At 50.1% G+C, this 27437-nt stretch overlaps 1 protein-coding gene across 1 annotated transcript in view; it reads right to left on the reverse strand.

Annotated features, from left to right (window-relative positions):
• Window positions 1-5437: 5437 nt before the first annotated feature.
• STK10 (serine/threonine kinase 10) overlaps window positions 5438-27437 on the reverse strand; it is a 46649-nt gene continuing 24649 nt past the window's right edge. Inside the window, exons 3-19 of the mRNA XM_080627259.1 lie at window positions 24962-25010; window positions 22536-22685; window positions 21165-21237; window positions 20254-20448; window positions 19217-19298; window positions 18079-18213; window positions 17011-17544; window positions 13154-13288; window positions 11085-11201; window positions 9659-9838; window positions 9340-9432; window positions 9051-9180; window positions 8541-8665; window positions 7844-8032; window positions 7406-7531; window positions 7015-7128; window positions 5438-6899 (exon numbers count right to left, since the gene is read on the reverse strand). Coding sequence (XP_080483385.1) covers window positions 6759-6899; window positions 7015-7128; window positions 7406-7531; window positions 7844-8032; window positions 8541-8665; window positions 9051-9180; window positions 9340-9432; window positions 9659-9838; window positions 11085-11201; window positions 13154-13288; window positions 17011-17544; window positions 18079-18213; window positions 19217-19298; window positions 20254-20448; window positions 21165-21237; window positions 22536-22685; window positions 24962-25010 — 2568 coding nt within the window. The 3' untranslated portion in view covers window positions 5438-6758. The remainder of the gene's footprint in view (window positions 6900-7014; window positions 7129-7405; window positions 7532-7843; window positions 8033-8540; window positions 8666-9050; window positions 9181-9339; window positions 9433-9658; window positions 9839-11084; window positions 11202-13153; window positions 13289-17010; window positions 17545-18078; window positions 18214-19216; window positions 19299-20253; window positions 20449-21164; window positions 21238-22535; window positions 22686-24961; window positions 25011-27437) is intronic.

Consider the following 27437-nt stretch of genomic DNA (forward strand, 5'->3'; position numbering starts at 1 on the left):
ATCAGGAAGAGGGTGACTGTGCATAGGACACTGGTTCATCAGCTCTGGTGAGCGCAGATCTGGTCTGATGTCATCTGATCATTTGTTTTGGTAATCTGGTAAAGGAGTGCATGGACTGATCCTACATCCCCCCATGCACTGAGACTGACATAGCCAGACTGATCTTCTTGCTGCCCAGCTTGAAGCATCCCAGAAGGACACAGAGTGCTTTGCTTGGGAAGCTTTGTGCCTACCTCCCCTTCCCGGCCGCTCATGAAACCCTTGGGCATTCCCTTGCTGATAAATCCATTTCCCTGTGCCACAAGGTGTCCACAAAGATATATGACATGGAAAACAAAAGGAGGATGTATAAATGAGCTCTCATGGCATCTTAGACCTACCTGATCCAGGGACCAGATCATTGTCTCCTGCCTTCACCTTTCCAGCTCTATTCTGCGTACTGACTTGGATGTAGCCCCATTACTGCCACATGCTGCTGGGCTGTTGGGATATTAATTTGTATCTGGTATAAATCACATGTATCAGACAGCCAGCTTGTTACACACAGAGGGTTATTCTACCCATGTCTTCCAGCATAAATCCACTTCAGGCCTACAAATGATGACAGAGAGCCAGATGAATGCATAAAATCAACGGGAAGCACTTAAGTTTCAGCATCACTTCCCTGGCACTGTCACCTGCACAAGTGACTCCGTCGCTCCTGGACCCCAACAGCAAGAGGCAGTGGCTGCAGCCTGGCAGCTTACGAGCACCCAGGAACAAGCAGAGGTTGGAGACAATCGCAGCTAATGCTGAAAAATGGTCTGTGTTTAATTAATGAGTCTGACAAGAGTTGTTGAGATGAGCAGAGCGTGGCTTTGCATGCTGAACTGATTGCCTCCTGAGGGAGGCACCTTGGGAAGCTGGCTGTGGACATGTACAGCCTGGCTTGGACTCTACTGCACCTTGGACATATATCAATGAACATTTATCAATTTCCATTTATCAAAGGAAACTGCAAAGTATTTGCTAAGGAAGCCCAAATGAAGGGTTAGAGATTGACCTGGGAGTCCTGTGCTTGGCCCTCACTTCTGGTGGTGTGGCTGCAGGAGCAGCAGAGATCTGAAAGCAGCACTTCCTATGATGAGTTTAGGTGATACAAGGGCATAGGTGCAACTGAGGGCAGCTTTGGGATAAAGAGCTTATCTCCGGCTGCCCCTACTGAAGGTTGAAGTATTGTTAAGCCAAACAAAATAACTGCATAGGAGAGGTCACCACATACTTGAGAGTCAAGATCTCCTTAACCCATGTGCACTCTCCCTTCTCCCTATCAGGATCAGCAGATCAACTTAAAGCAAGTGGGTAAATGACTTCTGAAAAGCCAGGTGTCAGCTCAGACATGCAAATGGGTTTCCACTTGGCTGTAAGCAGGATCCAGCTCTTCGGGCACAGCTGGGTCTCACAGTCAGCCCTGAACTGCCAAGAAAACACGATCTGTGGTCATTCTGGCAGAGAGAGTCCACTACTGCTGCTTGCTTTTTAATTTAAGAGTTATGAGTGTCTGCCAGGTGGTAAAATGTTCCCAGTCCTCCCCTGTGCACAGAACAAATGCACCCATCTTCCCCAAGCTCCCCCACAACGATTAGTCAAAAGTGATGCTCCTACCACAACAGAGGGCAAATTATGGTAGCTGAAGCCCAGCAGAGCAGTGGTTACCCACCATATCACCAGGACCGGATTGCACTGATTCTTAGCCACCATCAGGATTTTCCACTGCTTTGACCCCACTATTGCAGGTTTTGGCTGTGTGGTGTGGATGCCACCCAACAATCAGCCTGGCAGCAGATTGCTTCCATCCTGCACAGAGATATGGTAGCAGGAAGCAGAGCACAGGGAGGGGATGCCTCAAATGCAGGAGGCGGCCCTGCCCAAATGTGCCAGTGGTAGGAGAACCCTGGAAAACTCCTAAGGACAAAGTTGGAGCAGGAGACAAAGTACTGAAGCACCGATGAGAAGCAGAGATCAGGTGAAAGGTGTGCCTCAGAGGATGATGAATCCAGGAGAAAAGCGAGCCAACATTTCAGTGCAACGGGACAGCTCAGTTCTGCTCTGTGCTTGTGCAGGCACTAGCGGGGCTCGGGAGCCCAAGGCCACTGCTTCAGTGTGCGTGCCATCTAGTGAACAAGAGAAAGAAGAGCAAACATCACCCGTCCACCCCTTGCAAGCCTGGAAACCAGGCCCAGGGGAGTCCCAGTGGGTGCTTGTGAGGGCAGGTGGGGTGACAGGAACACATGTCCCTGCTACCCAGCCCCATCCCACCCAGGAGAGCAGCAACAAACAACCCCATCATCCGGGCAGAGCCCCCAGCCTCTGGAGAGGCTTGGCTTGCTCGAGCCCTGGGTAGGCTGGCATTTGCAGAATTAAACCAGTGGCCAGTGCAGCAGAACACACAGAGCAGGGTTTGTATTAACAGGGTGCAGGTGACTTCTGGGGGACATGCCTATGGCAGTGCTCACCTCCGGCTGTCCCGCACTGAGGGAGAGCAGACGCAGCCGTAACAGGAAGGCAGTTAAGCACAAGCCCTAACTCCATGACTCTCCCTGCTTTTTCGTCCCCCAGTTTCACATTCTCTTCTCACAGGAAGGCTGAAAAAGCCTTTGGGCAACCCGGAGGAGCTTGGCACCCAAATGTCACAGGGCACACAGCACAGAGGAGGTAATGAGGAGAGCTGAGCATGCTACAGCTGCTGCAACACCAGTGACATTTCAGGGATGTCATCTCCATTTTTAAAAATTCAGACAGATTTTTGCCCTTGCTCCATTTCCAGCATTGCACCATTGCAGAATGGTAGATAATTATTCTGGAATAGGCAGTATTTTCAACATATATTTATAAATAGAAATATTCTCATGGTTGAAGCTCCCCTCAGGCACTGCCAAAAACATGCAGGTGAAGTTAAATACTCCCATGAGATCCTCTGCTTTACTAGGATACATTGACAGAGGCCATTTTTGGCCAGTGCACCCCAGGAGACAGTGCAGTCCTGGTACATGTAAATGAAGGAGATGGCTAATTATGTCTTCACCTTACTTCAATTCTTACTATGTCATGGAGCAAGGAGAAAGCATCCTTATGCTTCACTCTTGTCCTACTCCCACCATCGTGCTGCCCATTTAAAACCCCTCCAGCAACAACTTGCCATACCAACTCCCTCTCCTTTCAGCACCTCATGTCTGAACTCACAGCCTGCAATATTACTTAACCAGGGTGGAGACAGGTAGCAAGGTCACCTCCAGCATGAAACCCAAGGTAGAAGTTGCCAGGCTCCAAAGCATACTTCCAACAATGAGGGTAAACCCACACCAGCTCCAATGGGCTCACATCAAAGCTGCAGTGTATCCTTGCTGGGTGTAGGGCACGTGGATTAAAGAAATCATAACTAAATCAGCAGGTGAAAGTTTCTGAACACAAAACAAAGACCACACATGGTTGGTTACAGAGGTGATGGGAGCTTTCCTAATGAACCCAAGGGAACAAGCAGAGATCTTCTCCTGCACTGACAGGGGAAGAAGAGGTTAATCTTGGCCCTGTAACACATCCCAAATCCAAGTGCCCCTGAGCTGAGGACAGACGGAGGCATCTCTAGGACCTCCTTATCCCACCAGAGCAAGGGAGCTGAGGCATTTGTCTGAGATCTTCTGTCAAAGCCAGGCAAGCTAATTAAAAAGGAAGAAAAAGCCATGCGTAAGTGGTTTGCACCCTTCAGATGACAGGATGCAATACTCTCTCTTCACCAAGCAGGGTCAGCCGAGCACTATTTTAACACACAACAAAGTCATTGGAAGAACAACTGCTTCACCCAAGGTCTACCGGAGTTCAGGTTCACAGCAAAGATGTTATTGACACTGAACTGCAGCAGAAGTGCCTCTGAAGCAAGCAGCTCCATTTTAAAGAACTTAAAGTTCAGCCTTGCACAGTTCACACACCAGAACTGGTTCTAGAGATTTCTGTCAGTCAGCAAAACCTAGAAGCAAAGCTGGCCTGAGGCCACAGTCAGTGATCAGGCAGGAAATCAGACACATGCCCAGGTTTCTCAGTCTGTTACTTTATTAGAAGGGTCTTTACACCATAGTGGTGGCCCCACAGGAGGCACTTAAAAAAAATATTAAGAAAACCTTTTTATTGAAAGCCATATTTTTTAGATGGCATCTCATCCCTTCTCACAAACCAGCTGGGTTTATTCACGGTTCCTTCTGCAGAGGAAACAACAAAAACATCCTCTTTTTAAAGGGGGGAAAATATAACCACCCTGTAAACATGACAATCAGAAGATGTGCTTCCCTGCCCTCTTCTAGGACAGAGACATGATGCTAGGGCCTTGGCACACCCAGTGAGGGAACAGAGAATAGGGATAATGGCAGGGGACAAAACCATTCCCCCCTCTGTTAGAAAAAGCAATACCGTGGCTTGCTCCAGGCTGCAGGTAAGGGGGACTGGAGAAATGGACAACCAGTTCACCATGGGGGCATCACATCAGCTCTTTAAAAGCCCCCAAAAGTAGTCCCTTTCCTTATGGCTGCACAACATCCAGAGAGAGCCGGCACTCCCTGAGCTGGTGAAGGCAGTCCGATCACACGAAGGACAGGCACCGGGTACTGATTTCTGTGACAACAACCATTTCATAGAATAGCTCCAGCCTGACCCCAGTGGGACCAGGAACAAAACCACTGAGGCTGCTATAACACATTCCTAATGCAACTAAAAGGCCTAAACCAGCACAATGTCCTGGTTAAGGAACAACCCTCTGCATTTGTTAATTTTACATCAGTTCCCAACCTTACACGTTGAAAAGGCACAGCCAATGCTTCTGGAGATGGCACAGGCAGTCCTTCTAGGAGGACAGGCTAGCTCCTGAAAAGCTGCTCTGGAGTCTGGTTGCAAAGTGTCCCAGACCTTAGATGTTGATGTAGGCTATGCTTATTAATAGACATTAATGGTGTGGATTCAGAGGAAACTTGGAATGGCCCAAATGGATGTAGTCTTGGTAGCTTGCAAGAAGCTTATAAATATGTGTTATCAACTCTAAATGGGTAGCAAACACATTCCTCAGATAAAGAGGCGTTAAAAGACCTGGGGGCTGACTCCTTCAGCTAGGTACCTAGATAGCACATCACATACCACCTTCTCCTGAAATGCCAGTGTGTCTCTAAATCAACATATCAGGCTTGAAAATAACAACTTTATTTTTTCTTCCTTTTTTTTTCTTTTTAAAAGAAGAAACATTTTCTTCTTGCTAGGGAAGCAAATCTAAACCAAAGTTGTCCAAAGATCAACAGAGAGAAAAACTTAAGTGCTACCATACACCTTTTGGTGGTGTAAAGAAGGTGCTGCCCTGAGGGGTCTCTGTCCCCCCCACCCATGTCTGTGCTCTGGGTCATACCCAGCAGCTCAGCCAAGCAGTGCCTTGTGCAGGTGGAGGACAGCAGTCCAACAGAGACACATCACCATGGAGCAGAAAGGACAGAGGGCTGGACCTGCCGCCGCTCTGCCAAGTGACTCCAGGCTGAAAGCCAGGAGAATCATCTGAGAAACTGCAGCACATCTTAAAGAGATGAGACATCAGTGGAGAAGGTGATGCTGAGAGTAAACAAGCCACTGTGACCTGTCTTTGCATCTCCTCTTCCTTTGTACACTTTGCTTCAGGATTCATTTATTCCTTCCAAATGATGCTTTGCAGCCTGTAACTCTGACTGCAGAGTGGCCAGGCTGGCTAGCCCATATGGCCCACACATACAGAGCACTTCAGGTATCTCAAGCACATGTGTGACCATGGGTTCTGGCAATAATACCCCTTGGCCCCTCACTTGTCCTTACCAGAAGACACATGACTGTGGCCAATACCTCACTGTGTCACCGCAGGACTGAACACCGTTACAAACCTCCCCCTCTGCACATACACATATACTTCTTTAAGAGACAAAAGCCTGCAGCCAGCTGAACAGTTTAATTATGACATAGTCCAGCCTCCAATAAGACAGTGTTAGCTAGGTGACAGAGGGACTATGGTGCTAGTAATTATAGCAAATGAAGGAGCAGAAGCGTCTTTGGAAGGATGGCCAGGTGGTCCCATTTCTGCACAGTCTGTACAGGGAGGAAGAGGAAAGAAAAAACCCAAACCTCCCTCCTCAAAGGCAAAAAAATATCCACATCACTGTCTCTCTCGAGCAAAAAAAGGGCCACAGTAGATAGAAATAGTTCTAAGGCAAGTGTTGAGGGATCACAAGGCCAAGGTGAGCCTAAGACAATGCCAAAGCTGCACTACACCATACTAGTCCTTACAGAAGAGTGGGAGGAGGAGCAGCCACAGTGGAGAGAGGCCGACAACCCCTGTGGCAGAGGTCAGGAGCCATCTCCCATTTCTCCTGTTCAGAGCAGTTATTGCTTCAGTTTGAGCTGACAAGCCCAGTGAGCACCAGGCTCACATGAGAGGTGACGCATCCAGTTAACAGTGCAAATACAGGCACAGAAAGGGTCCTGCATGGCTTCCCAGCCATGAGCTGTGCTGAGCAGGCCAGCTTGTGGGAAAGCCACCAAAACTTCCAATCAGCATCCCCAGTGCAGGACAGAGGCCACGTTTATCCCAGACAGAGCGAGAAGACAGGAGGGTGCTCTTGTAAGAAGAGGCTGATGACGGGATGGATCTTCCAAGTCCAAGTTGCCCCTCTGCAGTCCAGGAGGACACAGCCAGTACCAGCTGGTGGCCTGCCAGCTGTGGGGTGTTACAAGCTCTCTGCAGAGCTGAATGGGACGAACTTGGCATGTTTAGTTGGGGATGCTGGCATCTGTCCATTTGCCTCCTCACTCAGCTTGAAGAACATCTCCTGTTCACGCTTCTTCTGGTTCAGCTCATCCTCCAGCGCCTTAAGCAGAAGGGAACACACATAAGAGCTGTATTTGAGATTGTACTGGAGCTACAGACACTGTCCCCTCCAACCAGCCAAGCAGGACACCCTGCTCGTGCCAAAGAGGCACTACCTTCTTCCGCGGCCTCAGCTTGTCTCGCCACTCCTTCATGTGCTGGTTGTGGTTCTCATCCAGGGACTTAAGCTTCTGGGTTTCGTGCTCAATCAAGAGGTGACACTTTTCATTCTAAACACAGATCAAAAAGCAGAACACCCATTAAACATCTAGCAGTTCTAGACTGTGAATCCTGTGGTCAAACAGGACTTGCAAACCAGAGGCATTCAGAGCCCTGAGCTCCAGGGCACATTTAGACACAGCCACAAAAACCTCTCAAGGCAGAGCAAGGGGACATCAGCTAGTCCACTGACTGTCCTCTGCTGCCACTTCTTATGACCCACTCCCTGTGCTGCAGCAGAAACAGTACACAGGCAGCTCAAAGAGACGAAGCCGTGATGGACAGTACCTGCAGCTGCTGGAGCTCGTTCATGTTGCTTTCACACTGGGCCTGCATGTCCTTCATCTGTGTCTCATGCTTCTGCTGCTGGTGCAGCCGCTCTGCTTTTTGCCTCTTCTCTTCCTGCTGAGCAAACTGGAAGAGAAAAAAGCAGGTGCCCGTGTAGGCAGCATTGCTCTGATCTCCAAAGCTGGATAAGAGACTGGCCAGCTTGCACTGTTACATGGGAAAGAAAGAACCACCCCAAGGATGCTCCCCAACAGTGGTCATAAGAGAAGCAGTGCTGAAAATCACACCTGATGCCACAAAAGAAAAGGCCTCCAATTCCCTGCAGTGGGTTAGAAATTTGGGACCAGCTGCCTTTTTCCAACTTCCCTTTGCTGGGAGGCCAGTGAAGTACTTCACCTCAAACCAAGCCTCAACTTGGTGCCCTTTGCAAGGCCTGACCTGTTTAATCTTCTCCCGTTGCTCAGATGCACTCCCACTGGAGTGGATGTGAAGGCTCTTCTTGTACATGGCCATGCGCGTCTTCCCTTCGCTCCTCTGGATTTTGGGGAGCCGGGCTTTCTCCTGCTGCTGCCGAACTTTCAGTTGTTCCAACATGCGCTGGTTGTATCGCTGCATTTGCTCCCTTTCCTGCAGTGGCAGATGAATAGGTATCAGAGGAGGAGGAACATCTTGGGCCAGCAACAAAGTGCTGAGGAGACCAAAGGGAGCTTGAGATCACATCTGGAATTGCACAGTGGTGGCTGGTGACAGACAAGAGGTAAAGAGCAGCTACCAAACATGCAATGAAAGCAGACAAGGGGCTGGAAGGGAGCAGAAATGATTGAGAGGTGCCAATCTCCACTTGTTGCTCTGAGAATCCATCATCCCACATACTGGACAGTGACAGATTTCCAGAAAAGACCCCAAATTCACACCTGCTTTCTTGTACATTTAAATGCATGCAGCACAGAATACGTGTCCCAGGCAAGTAGGCTGACCCAAGCACTATTCTAGTCCCTTTTCACTAATAATGACCAAGCCCCTTAATTCCTAACCCACCCTTACCCACTTACAGCCTGGAAAGGAAACATCCCTTCTGGGGACACTCAGGCACCCTACTGACCAGCAATGGCATAGAAAGGTGCTAACTCTTCACCTTCTCATGCTTCCGGAGCAATTCATGCCTCTGAAGGAAATACTGGTCCTTTAGTTGCTGCTTGATGAGCTGGTGTTTCTCCTGTTGCTGAAACTCTTCAAGATCCCAGATGCAGGCCTCCCGGTCTGAGGAAGGGAAAAGGGTCAGGAGCCCATCCCGGCCCCTCAGCTTGGCCACACAAAGCATCCCAGGCACAAGCAATCCCTTACACACAGGAGCAGTGCAGCAGATGAGGGGGGCCATTGTTTACCTCCTGTTTTCCAAGAGAAATTGGTGGCAAACCATATTGGAGAATCATTTCTTGCAATTATGAAGCCTAATTGGTTTATATTTGTAAAGCGCTTTGAAGATTAAAGCACTAAGTATTATTATTGTTAAACATTTAGACAGGATCTGGCAAGGCTGCTTTATCCAAATCCCATCCTGCCAGCTTGCGACTCTGTCACAGCATCTGCTGTGTGGGAAGGACCAGCGTTGGATAAACCCATCATTACAGCCTTTGCCACCCACCTCTCATGAGCTGCTGCTTTTTGTTCAGGCACTCGCGTTCCTTGTCGCAGATCTCTCTCTTGTTCTGGGCAGTTATATTCTTCATGGCTAGCTCCAGGTCCTCCTTCTGCTTGGCCAAAAACTCCTGTTCCTGGAAGAAAACAGCAGTAGCACCATGAGCCCTCCTTCTGCTGCAACTTGAAAAGCACCTGGTGGTGTTTTAAAAGCTGCTAGTCCCTAAAAGAAGGATGTTTCTCTCTATTGTGCACTTCCCAATCTTGGAGTCGTGGCAATCTCCTCTCAGCCTTACCATGGTTTGTTTTTTCTGGGCAAAGTCATCCATCTTCACCTTCATGTTCCCTTTGCGCTGTTGACGTGGCAGCTTCTCAACCTCATTCTTGACCTTTGGGAAGGGAAATGAGATTATCAGAGAGTAACTTTAGGGCAAGGACAACCCCACCAAACATTGCTAAACAGCTGGGCCTCAGGCAACACCCAAAGAAAAGCAAGAGCTTCCTGCTGAAACACCAACTGCTTCCCTCTCAAGTTCTGCTATGGAGAAATGCTGAGCCTGGAAGAAAGAGATGCAAGAAACCAGCTTTCCTGCCTCCTCCTACCCCCGGTTTTACCTCCTTCTTCATCTGCTTCAGCTGTTCCAGGAATTTGACATGGTCCCGCTCCTGCTCCAGGCGAATGCGCTTGGCCTCCTCTCGCCGGCGCAGTGAGTGATCTTGTTCCATCTTCTCAATCTGCTGCTTCTGCTGCCGTTCAAGGTTCTCCAGTTCAGTGTCATAGAATTTCTTCTTTGCCTGTATGGGAAGGGAACAGAGGTCAACCTCAGCCTCCTCGCCTCTTCCTTCTGAAAAGTTTGTGAATTTTTTGTGGTTTTGTTTGTTTCAAAAGAAAATAAAATAAGGGGGTGGGGGCTACCCCTGCGTGGATTGAACCTCTTTACTAAACACAGAGGAAAGAAATTTCCATATAGCACCCCATGCAGCTCACAGGGCAATGCCAGTGCTAGTGTGAGCAGAAAGTGCTTCTGAACTTGTTCGAGTGCTGAAGCACTTCAAGACGTCTGCTTATGTCCTGATTGGCAACATCTCACTGGGACCCATAGTCCTGAGCGAGCATCAGGCAGTGAAGCTCATGCAGAACAGTTCTTTTGCTGCAGACAAGGATTTCCACATTTGAGGGCACTGCGCTCCGACAGCACCCTTTGGTCCGATCCCTCCCTGTGAGCTGCAGGGATGGAGCACTCAGGTGTCAACAAGAGCAGGTTGCAAACTGTCCCAGGGAATGGGTAAAAAAGCAGGTTTGGGGCTTCTGCACATTGTGCTGTAAGGTGAACAGATCTCACAAATGAGATGTGACTTGCTGAGATGGGAATTCACAGACGTGGCACATCAAGACTGTAGAAATACAACAGAGCACACAAATAAGTGATGGCTCCCAGCCTGCTGCGAGAGGCTGGGGTTACCAGGCACACATGTGAGGTGAATTAATAAAAGGGTATTTAAAAGATGGCTCATGAAAGTGTTAAAGGGACTAGGCTACAGAATTATTTTACTTCAACGGAAGCTGCCCATGCAGGGAATAAATATGCAAGCCCAGTTTATTCAGTTTACACTCAGAGGCTTGCCAGATTTCCTGCTGTCACATGCTGGCCACATTGCTTTCTTAAGGGTTTTTTCTGTGAAGTAGAACAGCTCTAGAAACTGTTTCTCACAGTAGCCATGAACAGATGTACAAGAAAAGATCATTAAAGAGGGAAAGTCCAGAACAACCCTTCCCCAGCTACATCCTGCCAGCAGAGGCATTTGGTGCTTTGCAAGCTGAGGGTTGCATATGCTTAATGCCCACAAAAGCCTCTGTCCTCCACAGACACATCCCATGCCTCTAATCCCAGAGAGGTTCCTTAGCAGTCCCGCTCCCTCCGGACATGATGCCCTAGGACTGCTGCAACTCAGGGAGCATCACCCTGCACTAGGGTTTGCAAGGCATCTGTAGAGGAAAAGTCAAATGAGCCGATACCCAGGAGCTTCCCCTTCCACGTACCATCATTTCTTGCTCGAAGCGCCTGAGCATCTGCTCCAGCTGCAGCTGGTGTTTGCTGTTGAGCTGGGCCTGGTTTCGGTGCTCCTCCTTCTGAAGGAGACGCAGCTCCCGCAGCTCCTGGCGCCTGTTGAGGGTTAAAATGGAGAAGGAGAGAGAAGCAGAGAGTCAGACAAGGTCAGGGGCATGAGCCTGAGTGGAGACGGCAGAATCAATAACCGGAGCACTTCAGGGGGAATGAGAGCTGAGCAGCCATCCTGTAGCACTCTGCCACTTGCGCTCAGCACAGGCAGGAGGTAAATGCCAACTGACTGATGTGCTCACAGGCTCTGAGACACTGCGAGGAAGCAGGATGCTAATTATGATAACTGCTGGCAAACCATCAATTTGCACAGGTAAGGCCTGTTAGCATTCACTGTATGTGAAACAAGCCCTGTCAAAGCTCCTAAAGTAATTCTGCAGGCACTGCTCCCCAGCCAGCACCCAAAACACATATTCTGCCAGCTGGGTTAGTGCACACTGGTCTTCAAAACACAGCTCAGGCCAAGGCAGTGCTGCTCTGGCCTGGCCCCTGTGCTCTGCATCCATTCTTGCTCACACCCGGTGGCAGAAGAGGCAGATTTCCAGAATTCAGATCTATCTGTCACAACACTGCATCACTCCCCTCATCAAGCAAAAAGGAGCCTCTGCTCAGACAGTTGCATTGGAGCCCAACACGGTTGTGCCTGGTTGATCTGGAATACACCGATGTACAAAAGGAACAGCAGCAGCAGCAGCTTCCCCATGCAGGATCCCCACCGTGACCTCTGCTGCCATGCATTAGCCTTACACATCAAGTACAACTCTCCCTGGGGGCCCTCCTGGGAAAGGCACTTTGGAACAATTTCTTCTTTCAAAACAAACTCAAGCCCCATTAAATCAGCTGGCACAGTATGATGTGCTCTCATCTGACCTCGACTTCAAACCAAAACCTTGACATGCTCCAAGAAACCAGAAACAAGCCCCTTAAGTGCAAATCAAGATGCCAAAAGAGTTGATTGTGCCCACTAGCTAGCCCCAGGGGAATAACTGCTCCTCCTAAAAGGTGTTCAGGGACTTGATGCTTTCCAACCAAAGTCTCTTCACCCACCTCACAGATGGAGAAGGCATGATTTAAAGAGAGGCCTCTTTCCAGGGATGCCACCACAGCTCGGAGTGGACCAGGAGAAAGCAGCTGTGCCTGGAAATTCCCTATATGCTAGTATGCATGCTCTCTGTGTTTGATTGGGGTTATATGCACTTCTCACACAAGAATGAGTAGCTAACGAGCTTCTGTATAGATCTGATATTAGGGCCTATGAATAAGGCTGCCACAGGGACACACAGTGCTTGGGATGACCTGTATTCTCAGAGGGCCCCTCAAAGCAGCACAGAGGAACCTAGATTAGGGCATCAAGCAAAACAGTTTGTATTTTAATTATTTTAAGCGCCTTTTAATTTCAGTACTGCTACTGATAGTAACTGAGCTAGAAACCGCAGCTTCTCTTCCTGAGAATAGGCCATAGAAGTTTGAAAGCTGTAAGATCCATAAAGGAGTTGTAAAGGCTGAAGCAGGGAGGATACATTCATGAATATTAAGTGATGCTCAAGGAGTTTACAACTCTGTTGGCCTTTCTGTTATTGAATTCTGAGGAGATAGAAGAACAAAAGGAAGAGGAGCATCTTGAGAAGATTTCTGTGCTTATTTCCATTGAGCCAGAACATCTACAGCCCTGGAGATACATTCAGTCATCCCCAGAGGACAGAGAGCTACAGCATAAGCTTCTCTCTTGTCACAGCTTTGCTGCACCTTATCCCCAAGATGCAGCCCTCATTTCTCTGCATGAAAACAGAGCTCAGCTTAGTCAGTACATCAAGGCCTCTGCCAGTCAAGGAAAGGCCAAAAGAACTTATGTCCACACTGGACAGTTGTCCTGCCCAAGTGGGATCAAGACAGAAAACAAGAGGACATTAGATTGTTCCTGGACTTGTTTGCAGAGAAGAAAAGCCTGCCCCAGCTGGTGCCCTGCCCTCCCTGTCTCCCAGTGACCCACTTGCCTGAGAAACCTCATCTCTTCATCCTTCTTCTCATCCTCACTGATGATTTTCGAGGTGGTGACGCTCACCTCTACTCCATCCACCACAAACTTGCGGGTGCGCTTCAACGTCTTCTTGTGCATCCGGGAATCCTGAGTTCAGCAGGGGAGGGAAAGAAGAAACTATGCAGCAGAGCTCCCCTGCTTGTTGCATGGGGTGCAGAGCTGGAAGCTTCAGAGCAATTTTGATGCCATTGTTAATGAGGAACATAAGCAGGGAAACCACATCAAGCAAAAAACAGCAGCAGATTTGGAGCTGCCCTTCACACACCACTCAGCCTTGCTACGATGCCACAGTACAGGGTGATTTCTATCCTGCAGAAACCTGACCTGGAGAACAGGCAACCTATCACGTGAAAACCCTTCCCCGCCATGTTCAACTAAAGCAAAACCTGATAGGGAACACTAGGATCCTTCCTTAACTGCAATGCTGAAAAATCCACACAACAGGAAGCTTGCAATGGTTCGTTTAAAGGATCCTGCACCATCTTACCCACAGGTACCGCCCCATGTCCTCACAGATGTGAGGCAGGCAAGGTCCTCACATCAGGCTGTGCTTGCAGACAAAGCCAGGGAAACAAGCCAGCCCTGCCCAAAGTCTCAGCACTCATGTCCCTCTGGTCCTCATTACAATACTCCACTAATCACAACCAGCTCTGAGCCTCTCACCGTGACCTCCACAAAGCACAGCCCAGGCTCACTCACATTAGCATTGGCAGGGACAAGTGCCAGGAGCACCCATCCTCTCCCAGCAGTGCCACAGCAGGTCAACATCCCCCTGCAGGATCAGGAGCCCAGGCTTGGCTGAAGGACTGTGACCAGGGACTCAGTTTCTTTGACAAAAAAATAAGGATATGAATGACTTGAATCATGCAGCCCTATGGGAAAGCATAATCGTGCAATAAGCAAAGGCTTCCTGAAGTCCTTTTGCTCTTGCAATGATAGCCATTAGAGACATAGGAGATGTCAAAAGAGCTTCATGTGAGCCTGCAAGGCCCAGAGCAAGCCCCTGGAAAGCTTGCTGCAACAGAGGAGTCAGACAAGCTCTGACGGCATGCAGCCTGCCCACTGTATAACAACAGACCACTATAGCAGTGGTTCAACCAACAGACAAAACAGTGCAGAAAGGCTTGCATGAGACCAGCCTAGGTCACAAAGGCTCTTACTGCCCCAAACTGAATTAAAACAGCTGGCTAAAACTCCTGCATTGTCCAAATGAGAAAATGCCACCATTGTCTGTACCAACCCCTGTGCCCAATAATACCCTCACTCACTGCCTGAGCCCAGTGACCTGGGGATGTGACAGCCCACCTGGTGCTTGGTCTCTGAGTGGTCCCCAGATTCTTCCCCACTGTTGAACAAGCAACTCCCTGCCTTAGTCATGGAGCTACTCAAACATGGATATTAAAACAGAATTATTCATTTTTCCTGGTCTTTTCTGTTACCCCTCGGTAGCAGGCCAGCATCCTCTCCTGAACACAAGAAAATGTATTTTCAAACACTCCTGTAAAGTAAATCACTCTCCAGAGAAGAATCTGACAAACTGTGGAGGTATAGGATGCTGACTTTGGGTGCTCACACTTCACAGTGCACATCCCAGTGCGCCTCCTCCAGCTCCCAAGGGTTTCAGCCGAAGCTGTGAACCCCCCCGCACACACGCAGGTCAGACCTCAGAAAGTCAAGCTAGATACTCAAAAGGAGGAGTTCCCTCTGGAAGCAGGTGTATCTGAGAAAGCTTGGGTTACCTTTTCAAAACCCTATCCATCTCCTTTTGCCTAAGGCTGACCACTTTTTTCCTGCCAGCTGCAGCCTCCCAAACTCACCTGTAGATTTCCTATTCCTAATCTTCCTGAAAAAAAGAAAAAAGACCTGAATACTTTTTACCAGAGGTTTGCTTTTTGGTTTTTTCTGGACTAAACTATAAGCAACTGGAAAAAAAGTCTGGTAATAAAAGGGTCACTTGAACTTTGCAGTTTAGCCTGTGATAAAATGCATGTAATAGTTAATGTTTACAGTCAGAAATGGTTTAATTCTTTGCTGCTCCTTCTCTTGCTGCAACCTGCCTGGCACCCTGTGCACAGAACCCAGCAGCACCAGGAACATAAGCAAGGGCAGAGCAGAGGAGTTTAACCCCATGAAGCTAAGGCTGGGCAAGGAGCCTGGGTGAGGAGGGAGCAGCACAGCCTCGTACCCCCCATGCACTCACAGCTTACTGCGCATAGCAGAGGCTTCAGTAGAACACCTTTCCCAGAGCCCTCCATCAGCATCGCTTCTGCAGAACAGCTTTGCTTGATGCCTTGAATGCTTGGAGAGATGCGATTTGCTTTGTTCTGAGTAATACCTCTAGATAGGGCAACTTAAACCATGACCTAACATGACCATCTCTTTGAGACTTACTCCCTGTAAAATCCAAGAATTCCTTTCCCTTTCTAGGGGAGCAGCTGGGGAGAGCAATTACACAAGTGGCATCGTATTCATCTTTGGCTGGCCTCAACGACACCAGGTAACACGGGAAAGGCAGCGATGAGGGATAAACTGCTATGCAAGAGCATCACACTTCCCTCATTAAGGATCCACATTAATTGCAGGCTCCTGCAGGGGATGCTGGCTCTCATGCTCACAGCAGGAGACAAAAGGGGAGGAAAGTTTTGCCAAGAATGGTTTTCTCGGCACGTTTCCATGCCGGGAAGCTATCACTCATGCAAGCAATTGGATAAAGATCTTGTGCAACACATCACTTTGCCCCCTCAAGTCACACACATTTCTTCTTCTGAAGCTCAGCAAATACCATTCCAGTTATTTTGCCTCTTCCTCCAAGCCATGCTGACCTGGCCGGCTCTTGCTCACAAACATTCCCAGACTCCAGAAAGCTTTAGCAAAAGCCAAGAAGCCTGGGAAGTCTTCATGCAAGTTACTGCTGACACAAACCAGGACAGATGTATGGCAGGTTGGAAAAATTAAGAGAGGCACTAGCCCAAATAAGCTTTCTGCTAGGGCTAGGAGAGCAACAGTGATGGGCAATGGATAGCTTGGGAAATCACATTTTGGGTTTCATACTTGTCCTTGTTCTAACTGTGTATGACTGCACAACTCAGGTGAGTGGCACGGTTACTTCACGCTTCTCAAGGACCCAAAATAACTATAGAGCATCAGACTTCAGTGGCCTGAGGCAGCAGAGGACACATCTACCTGCAGCAGCTCCACCAAGAGCTTCTCCTTCACTTAAGAACACACCATGTGTCCATGGCGTAATTTAACCCAGCAGTGTGTGCTGTGCCAGCTGGAGCCCAGCTGGGACAGGCATCCCACAGACAGAGAAAACAAAACATTAAAGGCTTTCCCTAGAGATGGGCTTCCTCTCCCCTTGCTGCCCCTATGTTTATTTGCAGAGCTCCAAGCCTGGACACTCATACTGCAAGCACCATGTCCAGCCTTCCCAGCTATCTGGAATGTAGGCACATAGGCGGTCTTTAGCATCATGCTAAAGCAAGATTCCCAGACCTTCTGTCCTCAACCAGCCTCTGTCCTCTCCTACTTTACCTGTTCTCCACCTTCAAGCACAGGTCACACTTGGGGCAACTCACGTTCTCCTCCTATAGTCAAAGCTCAACCCCACGCAGAGCACAGCATGCTGCTTTCTCAGGAAGGAGTTTAAGGGGCTATGGCTGAAGTGTGCATGTGCACAGCCTCTCAAGGAAAGGATCTGAATTTCAGATCTGAATTTTAGGACTTGGCTGAAGAGAGAACCTCAGCACTTTTTAACAGGGGGTTGCTGCTCTTCCTTCTTCACACCCTCTGCCCTCCCCACCACTCACCTTCAGGGAGATAGAGCCACTCTCCCTGTTGAGGGACAGGTCAGCAGACAGGGAGATGGTGAGGTCCATACTTTCAGAGGCTGAAGTGCTGCCAGAATCTGAATCCCCTTTGGACCGGCTGCCAGGGTATGGAGCTGGGGAATCCAAGCTCCCATTGGCAAGCTTCTCCTCCATTAAGTTCTCCAGGTGGCTGCTCTCTGGTCGCTCCACGATGCTCTTCCGCTCCTTGCTGCCCGGCCTGGGCTGCTTCTCCCCCTCCATTGAGTTACTGAGCCGTCCGGGCTGCACGATGATGTCTGGCTTGTCCGAGGTGGCAGAGCTGGCAAGGGCTTTTGTGGAGTGGTTGCTCTCCAGCTTGTCATTGTCACCGTTTATCCTTTCATGTGAGAGTTTATTGCTATGTCCATCTGTGCTCTCCTTGCCAGGCCTCACAGGCCCGTTCACTACCTTGGGCAAGGGAGATTCTGGAGGCTTCTCCCCATCAAAACTCATCTGACTTGCCTCGGAGAGGTCCCGCTTGTGCTTCCCAGGGGGCTGGAAAGACAGCAAAGGGAAGGTGTTGGGTTTTGCGCCACTGCTTTAACACAACTGCAAGAGCTGCAAGTCCCCATGCTTCAGAGCAGTCACCCACAGCTAAAGAGTTACTGGGAGGAATTTTTCCCTTTCAGGACATCTGCCCTTGGATATCTTTCTCCAGGTTTGTGGTCCTAAGGACTGTGGACACTGGCTGGAAGGAAACAGCAGAGTGGGGAAGCTGCAAAACCTGCAACTTCTTAAGAAGCATCCTAGGAGTTTGCTTATCAAACACCTTTTCCCATAGCTAACTCCACCATGGATTGATCACTGTCCTTTGGTACAGATGGAGGAGGTTGAAGCATGGCCCCCAACAAAGCTGCACAGGCAGCCACCAAAAAACAGCCCCTCCTTGGCCAAGCAACTGCTTCCCCCAACTCCACCTGATGGGGCCCAGAATAGCTGTAAACCAGCTTTTTGGAGCCTAGAGAAATTGCTGGGCTCTTTCCCTCAGCACAGCCACAAACTTGCCAGCACGGTGCTGGGAGCGCTCACCGAGGCAGACTCCAATGAGTCGTCGTCTTCAGCTTCATCCCGACTGTCCTCGATCTCTTCCATCACCTCAGCCTTGGCCTCAGCCACCAGCTCACGCAAGGCACGGTTGCTGGTCACCTTGCTGACGAAAGGATGCTGAAAAGCCAAGCACAACGCACATGTGTGAGGCGGCCATAAAGCAGACTTTGGGAGCTTGCAGCCAAGTGAGCACATGGGGAGGGAGAGCAATGGCCAGGACCGCTTCCTGCTTAAAACAATCGCGGAGTCCGAAAGATAAAATTCTTGCCAGTGTCACCATGCTGAACCCTCAGATGAATCAACAGATACGTGCTGCATGTATGAGGCAGAGCAAGATGCCAAGGTTAAACACCAGCTCTGCACACAGATGCTCAAAGCATGGTGCTCTGTGAAGCTGCTTTGTCAATGTCCCCCAAACAAAATCACCAGCTGCATTTAAACAAGGGGCTCTTGCTGCAGAGGAGACATCTCCCCTCTCCACAAGCAGGCTGAACTCCAGGGTGCAGGTCCAAGCCCAGAGTGCCACCAATGCCACCAATGGGGCAAGAGCCAGTCTGAGGGGCAAAGAGAGGGAAAGGTTTGACTGAAATTGAGCTCAAATTGCTCAGCACACACAGTGAAGTGTTTGTGTTGAGCTTCAGCAAAAGGCTGGGCTGTTCCTTGGGTTTGCAGGGACTGTTGCATGCTTCCCCCTGCCAACCACAGCCACTGGGGAATAGCATCTTCCAGATTCTCATTATTGTTCTGGAAGTGGACAGGAGGAATGGAGCTGAATTTGAATCTGGGATAAGCAGGTATAATCCAAGCTGGCTGCCACACGGGTATTTTCAGGCAATGGGAGCCATTTCTATTCCAGCTTTTGTCCACAGGGACTCTGCAGTTAGCTCCAAATGGAAAAAATATTGCTGTTGCTTTTTGGAGCATTTTAGTGGCTGAAAAGTGTTATGAAGTTTCTAAAGAAAACAAAAACAATCTGAGACCAGCCTGGAGCCCATCAGCAACTTTGTGAGGTGCTTTGGCTCTCCTCAAGGAGAATGCGGCTGTACACACAGGAGTGGTCTGGACACTACAGACCAGGGCAGACACAGACACCAGACACAGACCCAGCCTTGGTCCCTACCTCCAGCAGCTGGGCAGCACTGGGCCGGGTCTCTGGGTTCTTGTCCAGCGCCTTCTTCAGGAAGTCTCTGAACTCCAGGGACCTTAAAACACAGTTGTTGGTGAGAAGCTCAAAGAGGGAAAGGCCCTGAACACCAAAGGGGTCTGCTCCATCCCTGTGCAGGTTCTGTCCCAGTTTGCAACTGACAAGAATCATCGTTTCACTCCCAGCACAGGAAACCCTGTGCTTGGCTACTCTGATTATTTGTAGGAGAATCAGCAGTGTGGCCAAGTGACGGACTAGATTTTGCCTTACCTGTGATGGCAACAAACAGAGGGGCTGAGCACTGGGCTCTGTGCCCCGGGGCCAAGGCATAGTTAGGAAAGCACACCAGCAGTTATCCTCCAAAGGGAGCCCAGGGTGGAGCTGCTTGGACAAGGATGCTCCAAGACCCATCCCCACAGCTTCAAGTGTGAAAGGATGGGTGTGAAGGACCAGAAACCCCATAGGAGGGCACCCTCAGCCTGTAAAGCGCAGCTCTGCGATACAGAGCATGTCCCTGATACTCTGTACTGCCTGCTCCTGCTGGGTTTTGGTGTTGGGATCCTGCCTGCTATCTGAACTGCTGCAACAATGCTTGCGACTCCAGTGCTCTCCCAGCAGTAATTTACTGCTGGCTATCATGCAGTGGGTTTTATCATGATTGAAAGAAAAATCTGCTGGTATTTTTTAAATGGAGAAAAGATTTTCCAGACTCCAGGAAAGAAATTCTAGAGCTCCCGGCCGTCTCCAGGTTTACAGGAAAATCTGCCTTTCATACAAAACCAGGATGCTTTGAAAGCAGCCAAGAGATCACCCTCACTTCAGCAGGGCTGTGGGTGGGCACAGCTCCCCCCGTGCTGCCTGCACATCATCACAGTGTCAGCACAGTCACGGCACAGAGCTCAATTTCTGCATTGGTTCTCAAATTAAACAATACTGCTAGAAAAGGCTGGTTTTCTCCCTTGAAACACTGTGCAAGTTGGGAATCACACACTCTGCTGCCCAAAACCCCTCACCATTTGGAAGGGCAGCTGAGCGTGGGGGGGTCAGACTTGGCAATCTTCAGCAGGACTCTCATGGGGTTGAGCTCATGATGGGGTGGCTCGATCTGGGCCATTTCAATCAGCGTGATTCCCAGAGACCAGATGTCTGCCCTGTAGTCATACGGAGTGTCCTTCATGGTCTCGCACATCACCACTTCCGGGGCCATCCTGCAAGGGGCAGAGCAAGGAGCAGGGATGGGGAGGGATGACACCATTGACACAATGTGAGGCTTGCTGCAGCAATTAAATGCTTCAAATAATACACAGCATTCCATAAAATCAGCCTTTCCTTCTAGCTCTGGGTTTCAGAAGCAGCAGCATCTTTTCTAAGGGGTCCAACTCCCTCCCTCTTCTGCAGATCAACCAAGACAGCCCATAGAAACCCCCAGGCCATTGACATCTGGCATGGATGTTGCTGCAGACAATAAATTAATCCTCGCTGATGCTGTTCCTTCAGCAAGTCGGGTGATTTAGAGATTGTGTTTCTGGAGCGAGGAGCTGTTCCCATGTGCTTGGAGCTGCTTCAAAGCCCACTCCACCCCCCCGGGGCCAGGGAGCGGGGAGCACACACACGCAAGCACACGTGTGCCCTTCACTCCTCCACGCCTGGAGCATGGTGGCCCCTCAATAGCTCAGGGCACTGCAACACTGGGCAATGCTCCGACACCACTGAGGCTGTTCACAGCTCCCTTCGCAAGGGAAACCCTTGCACATGTGGGCACTGGCCAAGACTCCTTGCTAAAATCCTCCCATCTGTGCTTGGTGAGGCACTATGGTCCATCACATCCCAAAGGCCATCGGCTCCCTGTTTCTGAGCAAGCCTGATTTCCAGAGGAGTGAAGCTCCTCACGAACACAGGGTTTCTTAACAAGCAGGTCACTCACCAGTAAGGGGTGCCAATGAAGGAGTCTCGCTTCTGCAAGGTTTTCATGTTTTTGGCAGACACTCCAAAGTCAGCTGCAAAGAGCAGTAACATTAGATACTGCAGGAAAACCTAAAGACCCTTTCTAAATCAGCACATTTGGCTGAAATGCAGGTTTAAAAGCAAATACACATTTAAAGCAAGACCATGATACAACGTGATGCTTCCTCTAAACAGAGCATCAGAAATTAGGTTTGCTTTTGGACACATAAGCACCAGGGACCTTCCCCCTCTTATGTGCTGTAAGACAGGGGCATAACAAGTCTCCCCTACTGTAACCCAAACCCTACATATCTAGAGGGAATCTGAGCTCTTTTCCGCAAGCAAACAAAAGCAGAGCTGTGGCAGATTACTTTCAGGACCGCTATTTCATGGCAAAAAGTCTCATTTTACACCAGAAAAACCAAAGTGCTGTTACATTCTTTCTTTTTCCTTCAGCCCCGCTCACAGCAGTCACTGCGTGATGCCTTTCAGTGAGTCTGCCCCTACTATAGAGAGCTTCTGAAGCCAACCAGACCCAAATCAAACTGGTAAGACCTGCAAAGGGTACCAAGCCCACCTCAGGTTACTTTGCTCTCCAAGATGGTCCTGATGACCTCTGGAGGAGCTGTTATCCATTGCACCCTGTTCTTAGGAACATTTCTATCTTCCCAGGCTGACTCCTGGTCTCCATCAGCACCCACAGACACAACCCAAGAGCACGCCACAGCTACCAGCACCCCTCATCAGGGTACGAAAGGAGATCTGCATCTTTCTGACCAGTCCCTACAGACAAAGCTACCTTCTCATCCTCCAGCAGGTGGTTGGATGTCAGTTTAACTCAAGTTGCTTGGCAAAGCAACCCTTTGGCAAAACTCCCCCTGTCACCACCAGACCTGCTCTGGAGATAAGATGAATTCTTCCAGCTTCCAGCCATGCCAACTGGCACCCTGCACAGGATGCTCAGCAGGCCAATAAGCACAAAAGTGGAGTTCAAAGAAGGATTAAACAAGTTCACAAAAGGAACGCCCATGAAGAGCGTGAGCACAGCTGTGGCTCGGGGAGGCTTGGTACCCAGCTGGGGGCTAAGCACAGCACACAGCTCAATAGCAGACTGAGCCTCACACCTTCTGCCTGAGCTCATCAGCAGCAAAGCAGCTGATATCCCATAGGCAGGGCAGAAGGCAGAGAGCATTCCCTTGATCTCCCCCACACTTGGGTATAGCTGAACACTACCATCTCACTCCTAGCAGCACATGGCTGTCGTTAATATAGCATGAAATGGTCTCAAAGCAGCTCTCCTGTTGAATTCACCCAGCAAGCACTTGCTGTGCTCCTGTGCTGGCCAGCTCACCGAGCTTGATGTCCCCATCCTGGGTGAGGAGCACGTTGCCTGCCTTCAGGTCACGGTGGATGATCTTCTTGCTATGGAGGTAATGGAGGGCTTCCAACATCTGGCGGCAAATCACTTGAATCTGAGGTTCGGTCAGGCCCCGATCCAGCTCTGTGGGGAGGAGAGAGCTGTTAAACAGGGCAGGGATTGGAGCAATGCTCCACACGAGCAGCAGGAAGGCACTTGTTATCCAGTAGACCATTTAAAAACCACTGTCCATGTGTCAAAGTCACAGGAGACCAATGCAAATCAGCTTGTTAAGGTAATCTATTCCCTAAGCCAGCACTCAGCACAATGCCTGCCTGCCTGGAGCTGCTGGTTTATAGATCCCTCCCAGGGATGCTTGGCTGAGGCATCTGGCCCAGGAATAGTGGATAAGGAGCATGAGAAGGGGAGCCAGGCACGCCTGCAACAGGGGTCTGAACTGTAAGTTCCCTGCCAATTTGGAAAACAGGTCTCTGCAGACAAGCTGGGTCTTGTCCAGTGTGGGGATGCTGCTGCCAGGAGGAAGGAGGTGAACGTGGCTGCAGGCGGCAGTAGGGACAGACACAGGCATGGAAAATCAGTAGCTTCGTATGCAGCCGTGGTGTCATCCCCTAAGGAGCTACCCCTGCCATGGAGATGCAGCATATCTCCCTGTACATATGAAGGGCACGCTACTTCCCAAAGCGACAAGCAATAAAATGCTCGTCCACATTATCCCTGTCCACTGCTTTGAGCTGGTTTTTCAAGCAGCACCGGATACCAGCACTGGTACCCTGCAGTCTGTCCCTATTTCTGCAGCCACTGGTGTGACCTCCCTGCTGCGCTCTGCCCAGCCACCTTCACCACCCAAGACTACTTCCCAAGGCGACAGCTCTGCAAGCCATCAAACTTCCAGATGGTTAGCATCATCCGAGCTTCCCTCCCTCCCTTTGCAGTGCAGATCCCTCCTCCAGCACAGCAGAGCAGACCAAGCCTCAGACAACTCCAGCTGCCCAAACTACACAGCCAGGATGGGGGCTGATGGACGGACCCTAGCAACTGGGACAGATGCTGAACCACTGGCTGGGGGATGCTGGGTCAACCGCTTTGTTCCTCCTCTTCCTCACCAAGATCTCCCTTGCTCTGGTGGAAGCTGGTGCTTTTCACTCTCCATGGAGCATCTGGCACAAGTGAGGTGCAACAGGCCACAGGTTTTGTACAAATGATTTCAAAGGCAAATGCCAGTTGCTGGTGGGGATGGGGAAGTGGAACAGGCGGCAGCTCTGGATCTACTAATGCTGGGAGCATTCTTGGGTTCCTTCTCAGAGCTCCTCCTGCCTCTCATTCAGAGGGTGCCAGCGCTATACAGGCAGGCCACTTGCTCATGGTTTTCTATCTTCCCCCTTCCCAGGTCCTCCAGAGAGCGACTGCCACTAACACAGCCCCATGGATGCTCAGGGGGATTTTCATGTCCCAAGAGGCAGGGCACGCCTCTTGAGGTTTTCCAGGGAGAAGGCATCATTTCATCCAGCACTTTGCAACAGGTACTTTTGGATGCAGTGATTTGGGCCTGCTTTAAAAAATTTCCTAAAGGATGCGCTACGTTTCAGGGCTGAATCAAAACTGACAAATTTGTGTCCACACTTTCCCTGGAAATAAAAAGAAAGCGAGGTCTTTGGAAATACCAGAGCTGAAAAGGAACAACCCTTGGGGAAAAACAGCTCTGCCCCAGGGGCTCCAGGCAGGAAGATGTCAGAACACCACGTTCACCATGTAGATGGGATGTCACTGCCCCTAGGGTCCATAACTGCCCTGGCACAGAGGGGCTGTGACACCAGCCAGGGCTGTTTTGGGGAACACCCGCACACTCCCAGTCCCAGCGGCTCTGTGTGGAAGGGAGGAGTTAAAAATGGGAAGATTCCTGGAATTTCTGAAAACTGCAGTTTATTCGGACACTGCTCCTTCACCAGATGACCGATACCATATGGAGAAGTCAGCAAGGAGATCCTGGGAGATTCATCAAAACAGATTAAACATCTCAGCCCTGTTGCTCTTCCCAGGAAGCTGTGGGAACACAATCCCAAGACCCAGTGCCTCAGATAAATATTTAAAGCCATCTTTCCCCTCCAGCCAGACTCTCCCTTCTCCCCATGCCTTGTGATCTGCTGATGCCAGCAGCATTTAAATCACAAAAGGACATCAAAGTAGCTCAAGAAACACTGCAGGGCTGCCACACCTTCTACACCAGGTATGAAAAATAGGCAAACTCATGGGAGAGAAACAGTAGCTGGAGAAGCTGGGGCACCCACGTCCACCATCCATCCATCCATAGGTTGCCCCTGAAAGCATGCCAGAAGGCTGGAAATGCCTTCAGGGCATCCCCCAAGCAGGGAAAGGAGCCCAGCACCGCACACTGCACTCACCTAGCATGGTGGCATCCACCGCCCCGCCTGGGCAGAACTCAATCATGATCTGGGGAAACAAAGAGGAATTAAACTCAGGTCCACATCTCTCTGACCAAAGCTCACTGGGTAGGGAAGACGAGACAAAAGCATTGGGCTTTGCTTCCCCACAGGGCAAAGCTGTTCCTTTGCCCCACACAGGGATGCAGAGGCTTCTGTGCTCTTCAGGGCACATCCTCGCAGGCATCCCCAGCACCAATACTCACCCAAGCCCTGTGGCAGGATCCAGCACATTGCCCTCAGCAGCCATCTCAGAGGGGCAGGACTGTCCCCATCACTGCAACACCTCCAGCATCGTGCCTGGCCCCGTACCTGGGCACCCATCCTGAGCAGTCAGCTTCAGCTTTGCTTCCTCGCTGTTTACGTCTCTTCCCATTGCATTTTGGAGCGAGGGCTGCTGCAGAGTGGCCTTGCCAACAGGATGAGATAGCTGTCATAGCTGGGAGCTGACGTGGCCGCGAGAAATCAGGCAGGGTTTTCTTTGGCAAATGAAACATGGGGAGGGCTGGCAAATCTCTATTTTGCTTTAACTATTTTTTTTCCTGCCCCCATTGCTCCACAGTTCATTGCTCTTTTGATTCTGAGCTATTTGAGGAGAAACTATGTCAATAAAGAGGTTGGGTACATTCACCAGATTGATGCTGTTTCTTTCCCAATGACCTGCACAGAGTCCTGCCAGTCCTGCCTGGTCCCTGCTGTCTCTCCACTGATCCTCTCCACCCTCACCTCTGAAAAAACACAGCCAGAGCCCAGGCTGGGGCTCGGTACCATCCACAGCTCCCCACTGCCCTCCAGGCAGGCTGCTCAGATGAACAGATTAACGTCTCAAGCAGCCGGGGTTACGAGATAGAAGAGATGCTTCAACTCCTCGACAAGCTCTTCTCCTTGTCCAGGCGACACAGGACAACATACCAGAGAGGTGAAATACCAGAGTTTATTTTGAGGACAACAAATGAGCAAACCAAAGGCAGCGTTTACCAGCACAGCTCTCTAAGCCCTTCAAGTGGAAGTCACGTGCAGCGCTAAGCACTGGACCAGGAGACAAGGTTCAAGCTCCCTCTTTCCCATGGTGTAAGCCTACAATCCCAGGCAAACCACATCCCACCCTTTGGTTCTGCAGTTGCTACACATGGACAAGAGAAACGCTACTATCAACTTGGACCACAGCACAAGACACAACTGCTTTGTTTCAGTGGAGAAGAGGGAGCAGGACCAGGCAGAACTGCTCTACAAGAATTGGCCCAGGAACAAGAGTCAGAGGGGAGACAATGCTGAGAAACCCAGGCAGGTTGGGCAGCATGACAGAGGCACTGCTGGAGGAAGTGGAGAAGAATAAACCAGAGGCCAGGGCTGGGGAAGCATTTGAAGCAGGCAGATGGAGAGAAGCAAATGGAAGACATTTAAGCCATTCACAAACCAGGACAACAAATCTGCTCTGACTCTGGTTTGCCGAGGCTGCAGAAAGACAGTGCAGACCTATCCCATGAAGCCTGACTGTCACACCTCTGCACTGCTCCGGCCGACAGAAAATGTGCCCTACAAATGATCCTGTCCCATCACTGAATCACAGTACAAAGGATTTTTTCATCTCACATGAGCAATCCTTTCCTGCTGCTGCCGATCCAGGCACCTCAGGAACTCACCTGCCCAAAGAGGGTGGTCTCCAGATTCAAGCAACAACCAGTCAGTACAGAAAGCCTGAGGGAAAGCTTGGCTGTGCTACCAGGCTCAGCTCTTCAGCTTAAACAGACCCAAAACCTCACAAAACCCATCTCAAATCATCTGCTAAAGTGGCCTTTGCCACCAGGGCCACTTGGGTGCTTTCACTGATAATGCTCAGCAAGCAGCTTTCCAGCCCCTGCCTCTCTGTGTCCCCCAGCTTAGCAAAGTCCCCTGGCATCTCATGCAGCTCCTCTTGCACAGCCTCCAGACTGAGAACCGTGATTTTCATTTTGAGGGGTGAGACGCACACAGAGCAGCCAGCTGGGGGACGGCCACATCCAGAGCCTCCCAGGAGCCTCCACACATAGATGCTGTACCAAGGTCTCCTACCAGGGGCATGGCTGGCACAGCCCAAATGTGCTCTGGTCAAACACACTGAGATTTTAAATGGGGAACAGCCCGGCACAAGCAGCCTGACTCTGGATCCGTGTGGGATGCATTTCATCTCAAAGTTTCATTTGGGTTTGCAGTCTAGCAATGAGAAAATTAGGGAAATCGTCCATCTGAACCAGCACGACTGTGTGTGTTTATGCAGGCACAGCAGGCTGCAAGCCAGGCACTGGGAATATGGGAAGTATGGAAAACTTAAAAATATGCATTTTCAACAAGGGCAGAGATGCCAAAGAATAATTACGGGTGCGGCCAGATTGTCTGAGCATCCAAAAACCTAATGGGCTGGTTTAAGCTCAGAAAACCTGATTTAAACAAATGCAAC

This window comes from Psittacula echo, assembly GCF_963264785.1.
Source record: "Psittacula echo genome assembly, chromosome: 11".
Lineage (NCBI taxonomy): Eukaryota > Metazoa > Chordata > Aves > Psittaciformes > Psittacidae > Psittacula > Psittacula echo.